This window comes from Bombyx mori, chromosome 21, assembly GCF_030269925.1.
Source record: "Bombyx mori chromosome 21, ASM3026992v2".
Classification (NCBI taxonomy): Eukaryota; Metazoa; Arthropoda; class Insecta; order Lepidoptera; family Bombycidae; genus Bombyx; species Bombyx mori.
Window position 1 is genome coordinate 10,967,194 of NC_085127.1, and position 20,448 is coordinate 10,987,641.

The window sequence follows — 20,448 nt, forward strand, 5'->3', positions numbered from 1 at the left end:
GGGTTCAAAGCTTGAAGGACCATAAAATGGTCCGAGACGTGAGCTGATGAGCTGAAAGGGAGCAAATGAACTCTGCGGAGAATGAGCGGATACGAAAGGGTAGGTAGGAAAACGGGACTTACTTGGAGGCTGATGCTGGCACTATCACGGTCGTAGTGGTGTTCCTCTGCGATGGGTGGCACATACACCCTTTCACCGGTTCACACTCAACCTTTTACTTAGTATATAACGAAGGGCGCGCGCGCACAATTTACTCAATATCGTACGAGCGTATCTCCGCGTGCCGTCATGTACCGCACTGTTATGAGAGGTGCGGGGTGGGGTGCGTACGGGCGACGGCACCCGAGTTGAGCCGAACATTTACAAACGTCGCGCTGTCGCGCGAACAACAATCATTCATTTAATTACGTCAATTTAAATATTATAAATAAAACAACATTTAGTTTGGAATAATTTTAATATATAACTTGAAAATAACAAAGCCTTTTTTTTAATTTTGTAAATTGAAAATTTTGATTACGTAATATTAGGATTGATTTCAATGAAATCTCTTTGACTAGACATTTAAGGTGAGATCATAAGTGTATAATCTATGGGTAAGCCCTTCATTAAAAAGAGCGCGAAGCTATAGTCGGATTTTTAATTAGACGAAGCTAGCTGACAGTAGCTAATGTCACTTTGTGAAATAATGTTGCTATATTTAAAGTAATAGTGATGCGTTCAGTTCTCGTTCAATCACATGAATGAACAATGAGTGTGAAGAATTAATCATTAATTTCAAACTATAAAAGAATATTATTTATATTTTACAATAAAATTGTATTAAAGTGCTCCAATATATGTTACTAGTAGTATGTAACTACAATCAGTTTTTTTATTTTCATTACATACCTATAATTGTTATAGGTATGTAATGAAAATTAAAAAACAACAGTAAATTTTACAACGCGATCACTAAACTAAGTACAAAGTTAGTGATTTAATTAGTAAAGTATGGTACAAATGACTGAGTTAGGTACTTTAACTTATATACTTATAAACAATTAATAAGATAATAATTCAGACGAACAAAATTGAGGTCTTAAGGTTCTTAAGGTTAAGATTAGTACATACAGAGCTCAGCACTTAATATTATGCTATCTCATAAAGCGAGTTTAATCGTAAATTCCATGTACATACCTACATCAAAGATAACAATTCTACGAAATTTTACATCTAACTGTTGCAGCAAGATGTTAATGTGGTGGAAGATTCTAAATAATAGAACATTTAGTCAATCACATCATCTTCAACATCCGATGACTCGAGTTTCTCATCTCTGTCTTCATCATCGTTATTGACCTTCGAGCCTTCAGTGTCACGCACATTATTCAGGTTATCATAGACCCGTTTTAAATTCTTCATAACATACGAAGTGCCGTTCGCCTTCCCAATTTTATTTTGATTGAAAATTTTATCGGGCGTACCGTTGTTGGACCTTACGGGCACGGAGAAAGCAGACAGATGTCTCCTCCCGAAGTCGCGACCCAAACGCTTTTCAGGGTCGTCGGTTTGACTAACATCAACATTGTCAGGCGCGACCCGTTTTCTATCGTAAATATGACCTGAAACTCGTAGGTCTATAAAGAAGTTCAGAGGATCAACACCGAATTGGGGATTGTATAACGGAGGGTACCACATTGGTGGCGGCGGAGGCAAGATTAAGTTGGAAGGAGGAAGGCCACTGTCAGTTGTATTCCGACCAGCAGATGGAGCGGGCTTTGGTAGCTCTTCGGTGCCGACATCGACAAAGGTAGACTGTCTTCCCGGAGGACCAGGACTGCCGCTCGATTTTGCAAGATCTGGTTTTGGTGACAAACTTCTAGACAAAGAATCTTGAATCCTAGCGTGTTTTTCTACAGTTAATTCTAGCGGTACTTCCGGTCGTGGCTCGTGCTCTTTCTTCTCTTCCTCCTGCTTCGGCCATTCTCGACGCCAATCTGTTTCGTTCTCGGCAAAATATTTATGCGTTCGACGTTTGAAACGGCGTTGGTAATGAGGGGGTCTACAACCATGCCGTGCGTTGACGAAGGACCTTAACATTTCACTGAAGAAGAAGGCATGCGGTTGTAGTGGTAAAGCGCTATATAGATATGGAGGGGTAGCGGCCAAAAGTCGCGATACCAATTCTGTGTTCCGTATATCCCGTACGTGAGTTTTGTTTGACGTCTCTGTAGGTACTTTCTCTTCTTGCACGGAACTCATGATCTGGAACAAAATTAACAAGCTTTATTTATTTATTAATTAAAGAACTGATGAGAATCAATCTGCAAATGAGCGAGCGCGGAACCCTATCGCAGATCAGGATTACAGCGTGAATGTAGTACGGTGAACTACAACTGAGTACTGAGCGGTATTTCGAGACATTTATACTGTTCAACATTTGTTGCCACAAATTACGACATAATTTTAAAGTAGGTACATACTAATGTAATCTGCAAAAATCAATGCGTGTGAAAAGTAAAAAATAAAACCAGTTTTATTGCTTTTATTGTCTGTGACCATGGAAACTGTATAGAATACCCAAGCACCAGGCCTTGTATGTTGGCTTTAAAACGGACTTTAACCGTCTATGTGTAGCTGATTCCAGCTACACGGTAGGCTACCTATTCGCTGGTAGTTGGGGCTAAAAAATAAAAGTGCGATTTAGAACCCACTGAGTTTGTCGCCAGATTTTCTCAGTGGCTAGAGATTCTGATCCGATGGTAGATTCAGCGAAGCATTGTTCTGGCTAGGGCAGATCTTAGAAGCTTCTTTGAGCACTAGTCCAAGCGAAGCCAGATTAGAAATCTTCAGGTAGTTAAGCAAAAAAGTGGGCTTTAGTAAGAACTCAAAACGAATTGAGTGACGACCTAATCTGCTATTATTAGTTTGCATTAAATTATGTTGAACGATATATTACGACATTGTTATCATTGCCTATTAAATTGTCACACACGTTTTGCACTAATAGCTTCAAAATTCAGCATTAAAAAATCAGCTTTAAAATTAATAATAATTCACAGATATTTTTTTATCGTACGCTGTAAATGGGTTTTGACGCCATAGTACGGGTGTGATTCAAGTGGAGCAGATAGTCGGGTGATTATCGCGAGCTCTCCCCCGAACAATGCGTCTGACGGCATTATTCCGAGTGCTGCACTTGTACGGGAGTCCTTAACAAAAGTTTTAAGATGTGGAAGTAATTAAAATGTGCATCATGCGGATTTAATCTGCTCTACGATATTTTGTGCATCGCTTTTTTGAGTTGCCAAAATATATGTAGGTGCGCCTGGAAATGCACACGGGTTTTTCTTTCAATTTCATACCCTTCATCCTCCATCCATTAAAAAGTAGCTCATCTTGTAATAAGTTATCACTGAAGTCCACGGACATCATCTCACACAGACAAGACATAGTCTCAAGTGATGCAAATAGACTCAAATCACTTGAATGCTTCGAGACAGAAATAGATAGGATGCCACCTAGATGGGATGACCCCTTGTAAATCATTTACTGATATAACCTAAGCCCGCCACTGAACTTTGCCAGTACTTAGCTATGCAATAATTTACGGATCCCGAACTTACATCAACAATCCGAATACATGCCTGTAATATCGTCTGTCGACATCGATTTTTCAGCTCAACGATGTTTTATTGGCAATATTCGTATGATGCGGACGGCGATACGCTTGCGTTCCGATACGGAGGATTCGCTGTTTCGAATTTCCCTTTGAAGGGATTATATTTTAATATCCATGTATTAGAATCTCAGTAAGTCATTTTTGTTTCTAAATAACGTACTACGGACGAGCTAACAAATTAAATATTACTAGTGGTCCCGGAGTAGTCGAAATTCGACTATAATTAACTGAAATTATAAGTTTGAACATTATTATGGTTCTAGTTACAGATTTCGCCAAAACCACACCATAGACAAATAATATTAAAGGTAAACAATAATAACCTATTCTCAATTTGACCACAGACTTTATGTAATAATAAAAATTTGACAATAAATGAAGAGTATATAATTATATGCGTGTGTGTCAAATACATGGTAGTGTGTGTAATGTTTTTTTTATTGATTTAATGTGTTATTAATGCATAATTTAAAAAATATATTAGTATTCTGCATATTCACTATAAGTGTGGAAAATTTCATACTTCACAAAGTTTTGGCTTCACATATTAAGATATAGATAATGTATAAAATTATGAAAAATTATTTAAAAACTTTCAAATAAAAATGAACGCAATAAAAAAATCACGTACTTTTGATTGTAGAAGACATCATAGACATACATTCGCATAGACATCACAACATGCCGAGTGCTTAACAAAACCCGTAAACGCCACAAAACGAAACACGTTACTCACCTTGATAGATGAAGTTATAAACTTCAATTGTATAATTATTGTAACTAGTGGTCCCCTAGTAGTCGAAATTCGACTATAACTAATGGTAATTATAATTTGGTACACTATTATGATTCTATTGTCAAGGACTATTATACTTCTTTAATCACAGATTTCGTCAAAACTACACTTTAGACAAATATTAATAAGGAAAAATAATATTTAATCTATTCTCAATTTAACAGACTTTAACTGACAGACTGCAAAGAAAAGTTTGACAATAAACAAATATATGCATGCGTGTGTGTGTCAAATAAATGGTAGTGTGTGTAATGTTTTCTTTATTGATTTAATGTATCTTTTATGCATTATTTTAAAAAGTATTAGCATTGTGCACTTCTTCTCTATATTCTCTATAAGTGTGGAAAATTTCATACTCCTCCGTCCGCGCAATTTTCGTAAAAAGGGATGATACAAAGTTTTTGCTTCACGTATTAATATATAGATAACTCAATCTTTAAAAATCGAAATTAAACGCCACATTACTAAATCGTATGGGTTTGGAGTGAAAGCGATACATCGGATTTGTGGAACAATAAACCGTAGATTCCGACTGGGCGAGGATATGGGGGAATCATTAGGGCTGCTAAGATTGGTGAAAGTTTTGCTATGAGAAATCATTAGATAGAAGTGCAATTAAATATTTTTTGTGAGTTTTCCTTATATATCAATTTTATTTAATTGAGGACAATTTGATGAGCACTAATATCAAAGGGCTACAATCTGCATAATATATCAAGTTCAGTGAGCCTGAAGCTCTTAAACAAAAAAGCATAAAAGAAAAAATATTAGAATTTTTATTCTATAGTTAAACTAATGAATTAAACTCATGTCTGAGTCAGGTTAGCTTTTTTCTATACCATAAAATTCTTAGAATTCTGTGAACAATAAAGAGTAAATAATCAAAAGTTTAAAAAACAAAAATATGTGAATTTTCCAAGTAACACTAAATGAATTGAATCATTGAATTGGGTTTTTATTTTACAAGGTTTCATGAGTCAAAATCATTATTTTCAAATATATATAAAAATGAATTGCTGTTCGTTAGTCTCGCTAAAACTCGAGAACGGCTCGACCGATTTGGCTAATTTTGGTTTTAAATTATTTGTGGAAGTCCAGAGAAGGTTTAAAAAGTAGATAAATATGAAAATACTCGGAATTAAATAAAAATAACAATTTTGTTTTTCCTTTGCTGTGTCCTCCGTCGGACGGATTCCTTTTGTTTGTTTTAAGTTTATTTTATACAAAAGCTTAGGCCTTTTATTTATCAATCGAGGCACTACGAAGTCTGCCGGGTCAGCTAGTTTTCAAATAAAATTCATCTTTAATGATCTTTTACAACGATCATTTACAAATGATAATTTTATTAAGAAAATATAAATTTTATTATATTCTGTTGTTGAAGAACAGTACCAGCCCTATATCTACATCGCTCACAATAAATTCAGTGTCGTATCTGTATTCAAACAGTTGATGTGAGCGTGAAGCGCGAATCTTACGTACGCGACGATGAGCAAACACCGACTCTACCCTCCTCTTTACATAGACATAATCTATACTACACCCGTTTGTGTCGGGTTTTTTTTTTATTATACGTTTATATCATACATTTTGTATAGTCTGTACTCAAAATATTAAATATTAAGGTTTTTTTATTGCTTAGATTATCTATGGTTAAAATTCTACCAATTTTTTTGCATTAAAAAGTGATGGTTTTAAATTAGCACTTAATTTATAGTATCACGCAAGACACATAATGTTTTTCTTTTTGTGAAAAGCCCATCGATCATCTCTATCTCAATTTCCAATGGACAATTAGTTTAATTTGTAATTATGATTGAAACTTACTAATAATATTTTTTAAAATGCTATTTAAAATTTTCTCAATATTATTTACACCGACGAACGTTTACATATATTTGTACCATTATTCGCCAAAAACATTTTACAATTTTGAAAAAATCTCATGCAAAAACGAACGTAATAGAAAAAACGAGATTGCGACGACTGATAAATAATGTAGCTGTTGAGGTGCTCACGGTGGCTGGGAACGTTAATTTCCATATTAAACCGTCACAAAGGAAGCAGATTCAAAAACCGTACCAACGCCGCCGGGGTGGCTTAACAATCTAATTTTTTTTTTGATATGGCATTTTGTGCATATTTAAATTCTTTTAAAAAAAAAATTTTTTTTTTTTTTTAAATATTGAATGATTATCAGTGTTGAAGAGGTGGCCATTCCAGTGTCCCCAAAACAAGTGGACGAGCACAGGCTCAGCCAGGAGAGGTTCTGTTATTTTATGATGTTCTATATTAGTTTATATAGATCTGTAGTTATTTGGACTATACAATTTCGACTATCTTCTTCTTAATACGCCCCTAATACGCCCCTAATACGTTTAAGTGCGTGACCACAAAAAGTTTAAAGTATTCTTCGGAAATAATGAAATGAAAATAATAAACTCAATATTAAATCGTAAAAGTAGTACCTATTGTTCTTTTACAATTAATCAAATTACACCACGAAATATTTTACTGGGTACAGTCGATTCGATTTTTCCTATCCTCCAAATAAAAAGCTATTTCTTCAACTTCATACTTGTAAACACATAGAGGTATACTCAATTTTCAACTCTTCAATATGCCACATCCAGAACATTCTGTAATCGTGAACTCAAACAATATTGCGCGGATATACCGGCAGGGTATGATAATCGCGTCAAAACGCACGTGAAGTGGAGAGAGGGGGGCTAAGCTGTGGGCTTAACGTTCCTGATTATACAACTCAGACTGTAAAGAGAGTTATGATTTATAGCGTCCTGTGATTACTTACAAAAATTGTGAATAAAAATAAAAATATAAATTTATTATCTTTTTCTATTCTATTATTTGTTTTTAATTTGGGTTATATTTTAATTTATGCTATAATTTAATGTAATAATTTTAATTTATGGGTTTTAATTTGGATGAATCACTGTATCTAATATGCAGTATCTAATACACGCTGTATCTAATATACAGTGTGTTCTTGTCAGTTTTGTATCTAATATACAGTGTGTTCTTCCAAATTAAAACCCATTTGGTGGCAAATGCTGCTTTAGTTTAAAAAAAATCTGTTTATCTCAAAATTAAACAATTGTATTTATTAATGAATAATTCAATGTTTTTTTGGTACCAACATGAGCAAACATGAGCGAATTAAAAATTATGAAAACGAATAGGCAATTTAAAACGTAATTTTATCATTATAACATTAATGTCGAACTAAATAAAACTTGTAAAACACAACAGATAGCATCAAAAAAACCAAACGAGATGAATAATTGCAAGGACAAATAAAATCGAACATTTTTGTTCATTTTTTCATTTGCAACGAGGAGCGTCGGATCCATTCGCTTTTAAGCATCATTCTCTTTTTTTCATGAAACGAAAATAAAAGTATCCAGCACTCTGTAATGGCTGACAGAGATTTCAATTTCGCCTACATTACTAAACATTTTGTATAATATCGAACTTGAAGTTTTGTTTACTCTTCACCTAGAAAAAGTCTGCCACAGTATAAAGTCAAACAGCTTACCCAGCTATCCCTGCTTAATATATAGACTATAAATTATTACGGATTCATTTTCTCAAAGCTTAAATACTAAATCTTGCGGTTGCCATAATCATTTCCAGAAAAACGTGACAGTAAATAAAAAACAACAATAAATCATTGTTTTCAAAATGTAATGTTGGTGTCGTAACGATTTAGGTGCTGCATAATTTTAAATAACTTAAATGATTGAAACATTTCCTCGACTAAACCGGGGCCATACGAGAAATTTTAAAGAAAATTGCGAAAACCAAAATACATCGTAGAACAAGAGATATGTAAGCTGAAAAGAGTGAAAATTGCGATTGGCTATGACGACCGGAATCACGGCACACTAATCAACCGAGTCAGTCGAGTAGAAAGCTGAATGTACCCAATTTCCTAACGAGATCCATCGTCCGAGATACGAACATTACATCCAGTGATACCCAGGGAACGAACGAGTGAATGTAATGACGTGAAAATGAACGATTGCAATAGATTTTTCTTTTTTTTGTTTGATGCGGCAAAATTGTTCTTTTTTCGTAATTTTCCGTAGAATGGTTAAAATTATAAGAAAATCTGTTCTAGTTACTTCAAAAACAGAACACATCAAGATTTTGCAAGTAAAAAAAAAAAATTTATGTCATAACTCGATGGTCAAATAACTTTTTAGTAGGAAGATTAAATTTGGCTAAAATATTTTAGCCTAATTGATCATATCATCAATCATACAATATATATATCATATGTCAAATTTATCGTTTCATTTAAAATAAGTTATCCCCATACTTAAAGCTATAATAATAAAATCGTAAAAGTTTAACATCGATTTAACATCAATTAGCGGTGATAACAAATACTAGAGTAATTATTTTTTTAAATCTGTAAGTGAGAAGATAATCTTTCATTGCAAAAATTTATATAAACAGTTACCGGAGCACATCACAACCTCAACGCAGCCATCTTGAGACATGAGGTCCAAGACTGTGTTGCTGAACCAGCAGAAATACTACGGTGGTACCTACTCAACATACGCCCTGACTCAGCCGGTAATACTAACAATTTGATCAAATTAAAATTGTAAAACATCATAAATCAAAAATACCTATCGTTTGCAGACTAAAACACGTATGTACCTCAAGGGTTGTCATTAGCGTGTCCTTTGATTACACAGCGACAAGACGACGAAGTGTCTTTAATTATTCCACAGAACACACACGCGATTAATTACTTATAACGCGTTCGGTAATTATTTGACGTCTCTTTCATGGTTGAAGCGATTAGTAAATTAATAATTTAGCAAACAAAATACATTCTAAAAACACTGATACGTAAAGTAGATGTTTGGTGAGCTGTTTTTGGTCAATGGGTGTACTTGCACATTAATTTTGAGTGCGACATAAATTTCTACATGAAATGCGGTTTCGATTTTAACTGAGACAGGATGTCGTCGTGGCCTAAAGGATAAGACGTCCGGTGCATACGGGTTGAGGCGATGCACCGACGTTCGAATCTCAGGCGGGTACCAATTTTTCTAATGAAATACGTACTCGACAATTGTTCACGATTGACTTCCACTGTGAAAGAATAACATCGTGTAATAAAAATCAAACCCGCAAAATTATAATTTGCGTAATTACTGGTGGTAGGACCTCTTGTGAGTCCCCGCGGGTAGGTACCACTATCCTGCCTATTTCAGCCGTGAAGCAGTAATGCGTTTCGGTTTGAAGGACGGGGCAGCCGTTGTAACTATACTTGAGACCTTAGAACTTATATCTCAAGGTGGGTGGCGCATTTACGTCGTAGATGTCTATGGGCTCCAGTAACCACTTACCACCACGTGGGCTGTGAGCTTGTCCACCCATCTAAGCAACAAAAAAAAAATGCGCACACAATATATTCTAAGCAGGAACTCTCTTATTCAATGTTCGCAGACTCTCCCGGTATTATCATCTCCCCGTCTCGCGTCGGCTAATAACAATAAAAGCGTTATCGTATTGCGTCGCAATACTGTTCTGTCGCTTACATTCCGTCAAAGAACCGTACCTGAAACTACAAATTTATGGACGTTCCAATATTATTATTTTTTTTTTTAATAGGCTATTTTTTCCGACTCGATCGTCCGTGACTACGAAAACTGTAATGTATTCGAAATGTTTCTAATAATGTAATAATAATAAAAAACGCGTGATTTAGAAGGTTAAAAATAGTTTTGATTAGTTATATCCGCGACTTCCGGAAACTGAAGTGAATACTATTATTTTTCGCTAACGCAATTTAAAAGAATGTTTGACTTGTAGAATTATATTGACATTTATTTTTAACTTTATTCGTTTAAAAAAAAAAGTATTGGATGCATGCATTGAATAAAGTCATCAAGTGTCTGACACTCTTAGAAGATATTCAGTTTACAGATAACCCTCACTATAACACGGTAGATATGTACGCTCCTACAAAGTCCCGCGTTGTGCGAAACCGTGTTATATGAGACTAGAAGCCAATACAAAAAGGAGAGTAATTATTTCTGAATGAAACATCTCAACTATGCCTGTATGTATTTTTTTACCTATTATACATAAAAAGTAAACAGTAAAATTTTGGGATATTCCCATTTATTGTGAGTTCATAGTGTAATTTACAAAATAATTTTAAAGAAAAATCTCGCTATCGTGTTCTAGAAGTACCGTGTCATAAGAAGGTTTTGGGGATTTTACTTTCAGTGTTAGAACGCAACCATGTTGTAGATGTATCGTGCCACAGGAGGGCTCCCTGTATTATCTGTACTGAAAACTAAGCATGTTTGACTTTGCGCGGCAATGATAGTTCAAGGAGATGCTTAAAAAATTTAATTACTCGTGTAGGATTTTACCAGTTCATTGCCTTTAGTGTACAGCTCACCAACACAAAATAACTATATGACGTCTACATAAAATGGCTATAAGAGATGATCGGGTGCCAAATAAGGCATATCAAGAGACTGCTGCTACAAGGCGGTTAAATCTTGTAAGTTTTCCGTTCCTCTACTTATCAACGATATAAAAATCTCCGTTATTAACTAATCTTCCAAAGTTCGTTATTCACGTATATTAGCAATTTTAATGACTAGAAGTGAAATTAATTCATGGAGTGTCCATTTCTAAAATATTCAGAATCCTGTGTATTCCTCTACAGCGTAGCTTCCCTTTGTGTCGCGCGGCACGCAATAAAGGTGCTACGTAGCTACGTGCTACGGCGTAAACAGACTACAGAAAAAGCATTGTAGGTACATAGTTTGTGAGCTTGAATATTTTATGTAAATTCTTAACGAATAGAGTTTGAACGACATGGACTTATTTAAAGTAAATTTTATATTTTAATTAAATATTTCCACATAACAACTTCGAAAATCAATCGTCTTAAAAGTACTTCCAGTTTTATACGTCCCATATTTAATTAACTTTGCATCGCATACGTCCCATATTTAATTAACTTTGCATCGCATAAGACATTAGTTTAATAAAATTTTGGGTAGTATCGAACTGTGGTTCGAACCTGATGTGCAGGAGGTACCATTATCTCTAAATAAAAACGTACTTAGACTGAGTTCACGACGAATCAGTAATTATCTATATATATATAAAAATGAATTGCTGTTCGTTAGTCTCGCTAAAACTTAAGAACGGCTGGACCGATTGGACTAATTTTGGTCTTGAATTGTTTGTGGAAGTCCAGAGAAGGTTTAAAAGGTAGATAAATATGAAAATGCTTGGAATTAAATAAAAATAACAATTTTGTTTTTTCCTTTGATGTGTCCCCCGTCGGACGGATTCATTTTCTTTGTTTTAAGTTTATTTTACACAAAAGCTTAAGTCTTTTATTTATAGATTGAGGTACTACGAAATCTGCCGGGTCAGCTAGTCTATATATATAAAAATGAATTGCTGTTCGTTAGTCTCGCTAAAACTCGAGAACGGCTGGACCGATTTGGCTAATTTTGATCTTGAATTATTTGTGGAAGTCCAGAGAAGGTTTAAAAGGTAGATAAATATGAAAATACTCGGAATTAAATAAAAATTACAATTTGAGGTGTCCCCCGTCGGACGGATTCCTTTTGTTTGTTTTATCGATTGAGACACTACGAAGTCTGCCGGGTCAACTAGTATATTATTAAATTCGAACTTGTTATAATTTAGAAAGCGTACATGCGTAACCACAGAACATTAAACCACCAAATAATAATATACCGTTCAGAAAAATATGTATTAATACCTAATAATAAACGTAATAAATCCCAATAAACACCCACTACTAATTTTAAGTAATTATAATCTACATGAAATGACTGTTGTCTATGATGAACAAAAAACTCAAATTCAATTGGACTCGATGGCAATAAAACACCGCACTATACATACCATAGATAGGATACATTTAAAATACATATTATATAGTTGGAGACAAAACTAAAACACACAAAAAAAAACATCCGCTGAAATTCTCGTGTATTTTTCTCTTCCATATCACGGGGAGTATCGTATTCCGACATGTCGCAAATAGAGTGTACACGCAAAATCACTCCATATGCAAATATGTAGACACGCGATGTGTGTTGTGCTACATCGGAATAGACTGGTTTGTTACCGATTCGATTCAGATAGAGGGCCGTACGTCATCAACGTTTTGATAAAGGAAATCTGGCACATAAATTGATACCGAAGGATTTTTTATTTGTGAATTAAAATGTAACAGCAGCTCAGAATAAAATTGCGCGTTTTATAAACGCACAGAGCTTTAGTGGGGGAGTTTTTCGAGCTTTTTAAGTGAAATTTACAAAACTTTATTCAGGTACAGGCGGAATGCTTAAGTTGCAAGACACTCAATGGTCCGATCACGAAATTTTCACGATCAGTGAAATTCAAATAAAAGAAAAATTACAATTACGAAATTACTTTGTTTCTGGTGGTAGGACCTCTTGGGAGTCCACACGGGTAGGTACCACCACCCTGCCTATTTCCGCCGTGAAGCAGTAATGCGTTTCGGTTCGAAGGGTGGGGTAGCCGTTGTAACTATACTGAGACCTTAGAACTTATATCTCGAGGTGGGTGGCGCATTTACGTTGTAGATGCCTATGGGTTCCAGTAACCACTTAACATCAGGTGGGCTGTGACCTCGCCCATCCATCTAAGCAATAAAAAAAATTCTAGTTTTGGTGCTGGTGGTAGGATTTCTTGTCAGATTTGAATATCAGATTGATGAAACGCATTACTGCTTCACGGCAGAATTAGACAGGGTGGTGGTACCTACCCGTGCGGATTCACAAGAGGTCCCTACCACGTTTCTACTTCTGTCATTCATCAATGTAGATATCTACTACTGTAAATACACAGTCTGCATATACGCACTATGGGAATAAGGAGTTCTGGTAGGTTTTGTTAGAGCATAATATTTACTCGTTTATATTTTTTCGGCGATAAAAAAAAACTTTCTCTAAGTATCATTCTGGCCCATTTTGTTGAGGAGAACGTAAGGGATATAAATATGTTCCTTCTTGAAAAATGGAATACCATATGATTTCTTCGTTTTATATAAAAAGACTGTGAACTTATTTATTTTTATTTTGTTTCACTTTTTGCAAGTGTGGCAAGCGAAATCCTAGCTTTTAGCTTTACAGTGCAATTATTTGTCTGCATGGGTTGGGTTAAGTTTCCTTTGCACGTTTAATTGAAAAATAAAAATAAATAGTAATCTGGCTCAACAAGGCTACGAAATTTTAAATCTCTAAATGTTTTTTTCCTACATGTAAGTCCATAGGCGACGGTAACCACTCACCAACAGGCGGGCCGTACGCTTGTCTGCCTACAAGGGCAATAAAAAAAAAATAAAAATAAAAATTGAAATTGTCTACTAATAGGTAAGATTTTTGCACAAAGTCGAATGAACAAATACGGTATGAATATAATTGAGTCTGCTATTTGCTCAAAGAGAGTCCACATACTAGTTTGCTAACCAATTAATTAGGTTTAAAAAAGAAATATTTGAAAATAGCGAAACTAGAAAATGTGTCCTTAATAAGTAACTAGTCCTAAATTCGACGAGATTAAGATTCGAACTATGCTAACCTAAAATAATTGTTTTAAATTAGTTTTTTGTTACCTTGTGTAATTTTGAGTGAGTCCGCGCGGATAAGTACCACCGCCCCGCCTATTTCTGCCGTGAAGCAGTAATGCGTTTCGGTTTGAAGGGTCGGGCAGCCATTGTAACTATACTGAGACTTTAGAACTTGTATCTCAAGGTGGGTGGCGCGTCTACGTTGCAGATGTCTATGGGCTCCAGTAACCTGAACAAAATGCCAGAATTTGATAAAATATTTGTTAAGATTTCTAAAGCGATGATCGTAAAGTACCAGGTTTCATATCTAGATATTGACTTCAAAAAGAGAATGTACCTGAATTCATCAACGTATTACGTAGCAGCAGTACTGAATATTTCATTTTATCATTGTAAAGATACCTTTCCACAGTCTCGTCCGATCCGGCTTGTGCAAACAATAGCTATAGACCTTTCTGTCGGTCTCCTGCGCGAGTGACGCATTGTCTCCGGTACAGTATGCAAAACAGGATTTGATTTGTTTGAAACAAAAATCGATAAAACTTTTCCTGCATTTCACTGTCAGCAGACATTGTTTGTTATCGGTAGTTGAAAATGTCGTTGAATTTTTTATAATTTTGTTATGTATCACTATTTCAATCTAGCTGTAAAACGAATAAAAAGCTTCCAGCCATTTCATTGAAAGCTCTTTTAAAGGACCTTTCAACACAGTTAACGCTATTGTCTGCTTCCAATAACATGAAATAAAGATAATCAGTGATAAATAACATAGGGCTACAAAAAACTAATTAGTAAAAATAAAAGTTTGTTACATAATTTAACCTTTTTGAGAATTATATTTCCTAATATAAAAAAAAAATTAAAAACAGAACTATAGTGATGTGACTACGAAAATTAAACAAATCACCTAAATGATTGCAGTTAAATATAATCGCAATTATTATTACCGACTCTTTGACACAAAGTAGATCCTGGCCTCTGAAAACTATCCAATTTGTCCGGCGCAATAAGGAATTATTATAATATTGGTAATAAATAAGTGATTGCCGTTCTAGTTCGCGTAGTAGGGGTCGCTGGAGTCATGGTCCAGACGGCTGGCCGATCCTTCGGCTGGTCGTAGGACCGTCGAGGCGATTCGCCCGGTCCTTGTGGATTGGGTGAATCGTGACAGAGGACGCCTCACTTTCCGGCTCACGCAGGTGCTCACTGGGCATGGTTGTTTCGGTGAGTTCCTGCACCGGATCGGAGCCGAGCCGACGGCAGAGTGCCACCATTGTGGTTGCGACTTGGACACGGCAGAGCATACGCTCGTCGCCTGCCCCGCATGGGAGGGGTGGCGCCGTGTCCTCGTCGCAAAAATAGGAACCGACTTGTCGTTGCCGAGTGTTGTGGCATCGATGCTCGGCGACGACGAGTCGTGGAAGGCGATGCTCGACTTCTGCGAGTGCACCATCTCGCAGAAGGAGGCGGCGGGGCGCGTGAGAGACGCACAATCCCGCCGCCGTCGAGCGGGGGCCAGGGAGGCGGATCTCGCCCAAGCCCTGGCCCTCTAAGTGTTTCGGGTCCCCCTCACATGTCGGTCTGGGGACCGGCGAGGGGGGCCTAAGAAGACGACGTGCAAGCTGCTCTGCACGCGTTTTACGCAAGAGCATCCGGGTGATGGAAGGCCGGCTATCCTCGACCCATGCTGGTTCTGGCCCAGCGGGGTATTCCGTAGGGTAACTCACTCTAACCGGCGCCATCTAGGCGGGCTTCGGACAGTCTGCCGACCGAGAGGGCTGGTGGTCGTGGCGCCGACGACCGCCAGTCCGGCGTCCCGAGGGGGAGGGTGATGGGAGAGATGTGCTCCGCACTAAGCACTTCACTTTCCCCCCTTTGCCTTTTCATGAGTTCTGTCTCATGCGAGGTTTGGACGTTGGTTGTTGAGCGACAGGAGGTTTTAGTCAGTTCGACTCTGACATACCCCGCCCAGTATCCCCCGAAAAGGGCGGAAGTCCGGCGATTTCCTCCTGACCAAAAAAAAAAAAAAAAAAAAAAGGGGTACAATCCTACCACCCAACTTGAGAGGAGTCCTATTCATTTGTCCCACACTTAAAAAAGGAACGTATGATGACTTCGAAGGAGCAGTAGAAAGATACATAAGACACATGGTACTTATACGACCCACAACCACTTGATAAATAAAACCAGTAGACTTGGTAAGATATTAGAATTGACATCACTTTTGATGTTACTATAAAATGAAAATTTCTTGTGGCAGTGGAGATGAAGACAATCTAGCTAGCCTGGCCCGAAGTAAACCGCGTAGCCAAAGACTAATCCCGATGCCAATACAAACAATAACAAACATGAAATGAAAATACGGAACATTTTACAAATAATTTCTCTAAAATGTTTTGCATTTTTAAATTATATGAGACACAAAAAATATGTACATACATAAAAAACGTGCGTCTATTCTCCCGCTCACTCGTCTCGAACAATAAACGTTCCGACCGGTCTCCGAAGCGGCCGGTGCTATTATCTCAAAGTAAAACCGGGAACATCCGGTCAAAAAAAAAATTTTTCCTACTTATTCTACTAATAACTTCAAGGGGCTTTTCTAGATTCACCGAGCTAGTAGGTGAACTCACGGGGCTCAAACCGGGAGTGTTGCTAACACTGTCCCCAACAGGAGTAGTGGTTCGCAGAGTCTACCACCGGATCGGAAACGCGACCCACTGAGAAGATCCAGCGAGAAACTCAGTGGGGTGTCTATGGGCTAATTCGCTCGTCGAGCCCTTCGTCGCAAGCGACCGGTTCGGCGAGGACGGTGATCCCGGTCAAAATAATTAGAGATACATACATTGCAATGTCTTGATGGAATCAAAATCACTGATTTAATGCCCTGTTGAGCGTTAAAATCATCTATCTACCTATCTATTGCCAATCTGTGAAGTAGTCGTTAATTCTGGATTAACTTACACAGGAAAACAGGAACGTCAATATAGTACAATTCACATTGAGTTACTACTAATTTCTGGTAAGCAGACAATGCCAGATTCCTCGTAGACGTATACCTAATACATTTTTGTAATGACTAATAATTTGGCTTTACTTTTCTGCGCTAGGCTGAGTTGCAGTGAAGCATTTCCATTTAAATTGGTTGACAAATAATAAAACGTTTCTCAATCTACAAGAATATTCGTACGATACTTAGGTGAGATTTAAGATGCTAAAATCAAGGACACTGCTAATCAAATAAAATATATATAAACTATGACTGTAGTAAAGGCAAACAGTAACCTAACCTAATCAAGATTGAATACGGTTAAATAGTTTTGAAGATATAGCAGACAATCGTTGACTTGAGTTATGGATGTCACTATAAAAAGTCATTACTTATTGAGGCAGCCCTGCGTGATTCCGCCCGCCATTCCATACGTCGTAGTACATCAAACGGCGCTACGACTCTTGTACAACTTGATGGGGAGGAAGTTATGAGTGAAGGGTGTTGAGCTACTTACGACTTTATGACAACTTAAGATTTAATAGTCGCGTATGGAATTTGCAGGATTCCAAAAGGGAGACATGAAGTAATTGCCTTTCTACATACCGACTGGTAACTGCTTAAAGTTTATCAATCTAGTCAGTATTTGCTTTAAATTTATCTATATTCGTAAAACGACAAACAATAACATAGCGATATGTTTTAAATAGGAACATGGCAAGCAATACGGTATTGGTCACTAAAATTAATCAGTAATTTTAAAATATAATATTTGTGGCATCTTGAAACGACATTACCTAAGCCTGTCGAAATAATTATAATATCAAAATCTGAATAAATACAAAATAGCTATTAACAAATTTGTAGTAATAAATATAATTTTATTTATGCATTACAAATGAATGGTCACTCTACTGCGTTACGAAATAATATAGAATGCACAATATAAATCCATCTAGCGAAATTGCCCGTCCATTCAAACAATGAAAGCGACGACAATACCGCATTCAAATCTCATCTACAAATATCTCGGTTAGATCTTAATCCATTCTCCACAACGCAGGAGCGAACTCAGTAAATTTAATCAGATCTAAATTCTCTTTGACTAAAACAGACAGGTGCTATGGTGAATTTCAAATAATCGAATAATGAATCGAGCTTTCATTTGACTGTATAATAAGATTCATGAATCGCAATAATGACACTAATGTGTTAAAGCAGATAATATGAATAAAATTTTCATCATTAAATGTCCATGACCTCTTGCCAATAATTCTCTACCTATATTTATCTGTGAATAACTTTCTCCTAGACTAGCCAGCGCCAACTCTGTCTATCTTCGGCTGCGTGAATGGCCTGGTCCGACCAGCGCAATGACAACTAAAGTTGAAAGTAAACTAGAAACTTAGCGAACGAAATCCAAACAGATAGGACTCAAAAAAGTAGTCTATGTTTAAAAAAAAAATGACGTTGATTGTCATGCTATGCTAAAAAAATATCACAAAATTTTATATATTTTCGAACCTTCATCCGATCTCATCGTTCTGTCTTCTAAACAATCTTTAATCTCAGTTGTATGAAAATCTTTAAATTCGGCCCTGTCGCTTTTACATTCACCGAACCCCCCCTTCTACTTATAATACGATTGTAAGTCAGTAGCAGACGTCTCTTGATATTAATGTAGGTAACGGGACCGTCCACTTATAATAATTCGCGAGTCGCCCACGGGTATCTTTACAGTATATTGTACAATCTCAAATCCAACCTTAAATGAGTTTTGGAAAATAGGCTCTGATCCATCAACATATCATCTCCATATTGTATTCAAAAAGTAAAATATTCAATCACCACAATAAAAAAGGGCAAAAATAACAAAATGTAAAACTTGTATTTGGCTGAAATCAATGGTTATCTACGTTACTTTTTTACTAGTTTTAGGACAAAATCGTATTACCACAACATCGCACCTTCAGAATCGAAGTGGTTTAACTAAAAATTTCTAGAAAATTAATTTTATACTTTGAATAACATAAAAACATGTACTCTATTCAGTTTATAAAATTAAACAATCTCTTCAAGTCTAGAAAAGGACAGAGTGTTCCTTTCGTCTCTTTTAAGTTAAGCGTATACTTTAAAGTATTTATTACTTTATTTATAAGGTTATTACTTTATTACTTTAAACTATAATAATAAAATCGAAACTATAAAAAAATTACAATTCTTCAATTACATTTTTGCGTTTACCGAAAAACAAGAAATTTGAATTAGGCCACTTCAATTTTAAAGATGCGACATATTCCCGTTATAATAGTTTACATACGTAAATAGCACAGTACAATATTTCATACTTGTTGATTCTTAGCTACGCCTCGAAGAGGAAATGATCAACCCTATCCTCCGCCAGATTTATGGCTCAGCCATAAATATTAAAACTTTTGCTTATAAATCTCCGGTTTTATTAATAAAATACTCGGTAAGGCAGCGGTGGGCAATATTCTTATGAGTTCTTCGCTTGTCAACGGGTGGAAATTTATTGTAGACCTCTAGAGTATTGCACGTTCGTTCTTAGCAAGAGAGAAGAGATATTTGCATAAAATACACACTCAGAATTGAAAGCTCTGAGCTACTCTTAGTTCATACCCAAAAGTGACATTTAAACCAGAGACAGACAATTCGAGTATTCTTAATCAACAGAAGCTATTAATCACTTTAAATTAGTACAAGTGCTTAAAGACCACACAATACATATTTAATTATATATTTATTTATTTAGATAAATATTTAAAACTATTTATACCCTAATTTTAATTTAAATACTTTACAGAGTTGGTGATCACGGGCGATCCTGAAAATAGATTTAGTTATATCTACGATTCGAGTTGTTGTGGCTATAAGCCGCGCGAAAGGAAAGACTTATCTTATATCTTATTATTTTAGGCCCCTCAAGCACCCGTCACCGTCCTCGTCGAACTCGTCGACTACGACGAAGAGTTCGACAAGCGTACTAGCCCATAGACACAACCAACTGAGTTTCTCGCCGGATCTTCTCAGTGGGTCGCGATTCCGATCTGGTAGTAGATTCTGTGAAGCACTACTCTTGTTAGGGCTAGTGCAAATTCTCTCAAGTTGAACCCGTGATCTTACCTACTGGTCCGGGTGTAGCTGGAATAGCCTCTTACGCTACCAGCGAATAGGTAGGGCAAAAAAAAAGGAATGGAAAACCGAGTCGTCGTGGCCTAAAGGGTAAGACGTCCGGTACATTCGTATGTAGCGATGCACCGGTGCTCGAATCCTTCTAATGAATTTTTCTTCGAATTTTTCTAATGAAATACGTATTTAACATATGTTCACGATTGACT

General features: G+C 36.3%; 1 protein-coding gene across 3 annotated transcripts in view; it reads right to left on the bottom strand.

Annotated features, from left to right (window-relative positions):
- Nucleotides 1–438: 438 nt before the first annotated feature.
- Nucleotides 439–20,448, bottom strand: part of LOC101744999 (uncharacterized) — a 40,053-nt gene continuing 20,043 nt past the window's right edge. For 2 of the 3 annotated variants that reach the window (XM_021350280.3, XM_004929730.5), the window contains exon 2: nt 439–2,247. In XM_021350280.3, coding sequence (XP_021205955.1) covers nt 1,270–2,244 — 975 coding nt within the window. In that variant the 5' untranslated portion in view covers nt 2,245–2,247 and the 3' untranslated portion in view covers nt 439–1,269. The remainder of the gene's footprint in view (nt 2,248–20,448) is intronic. The other variant, XR_009975964.1, reaches the window with a different exon arrangement.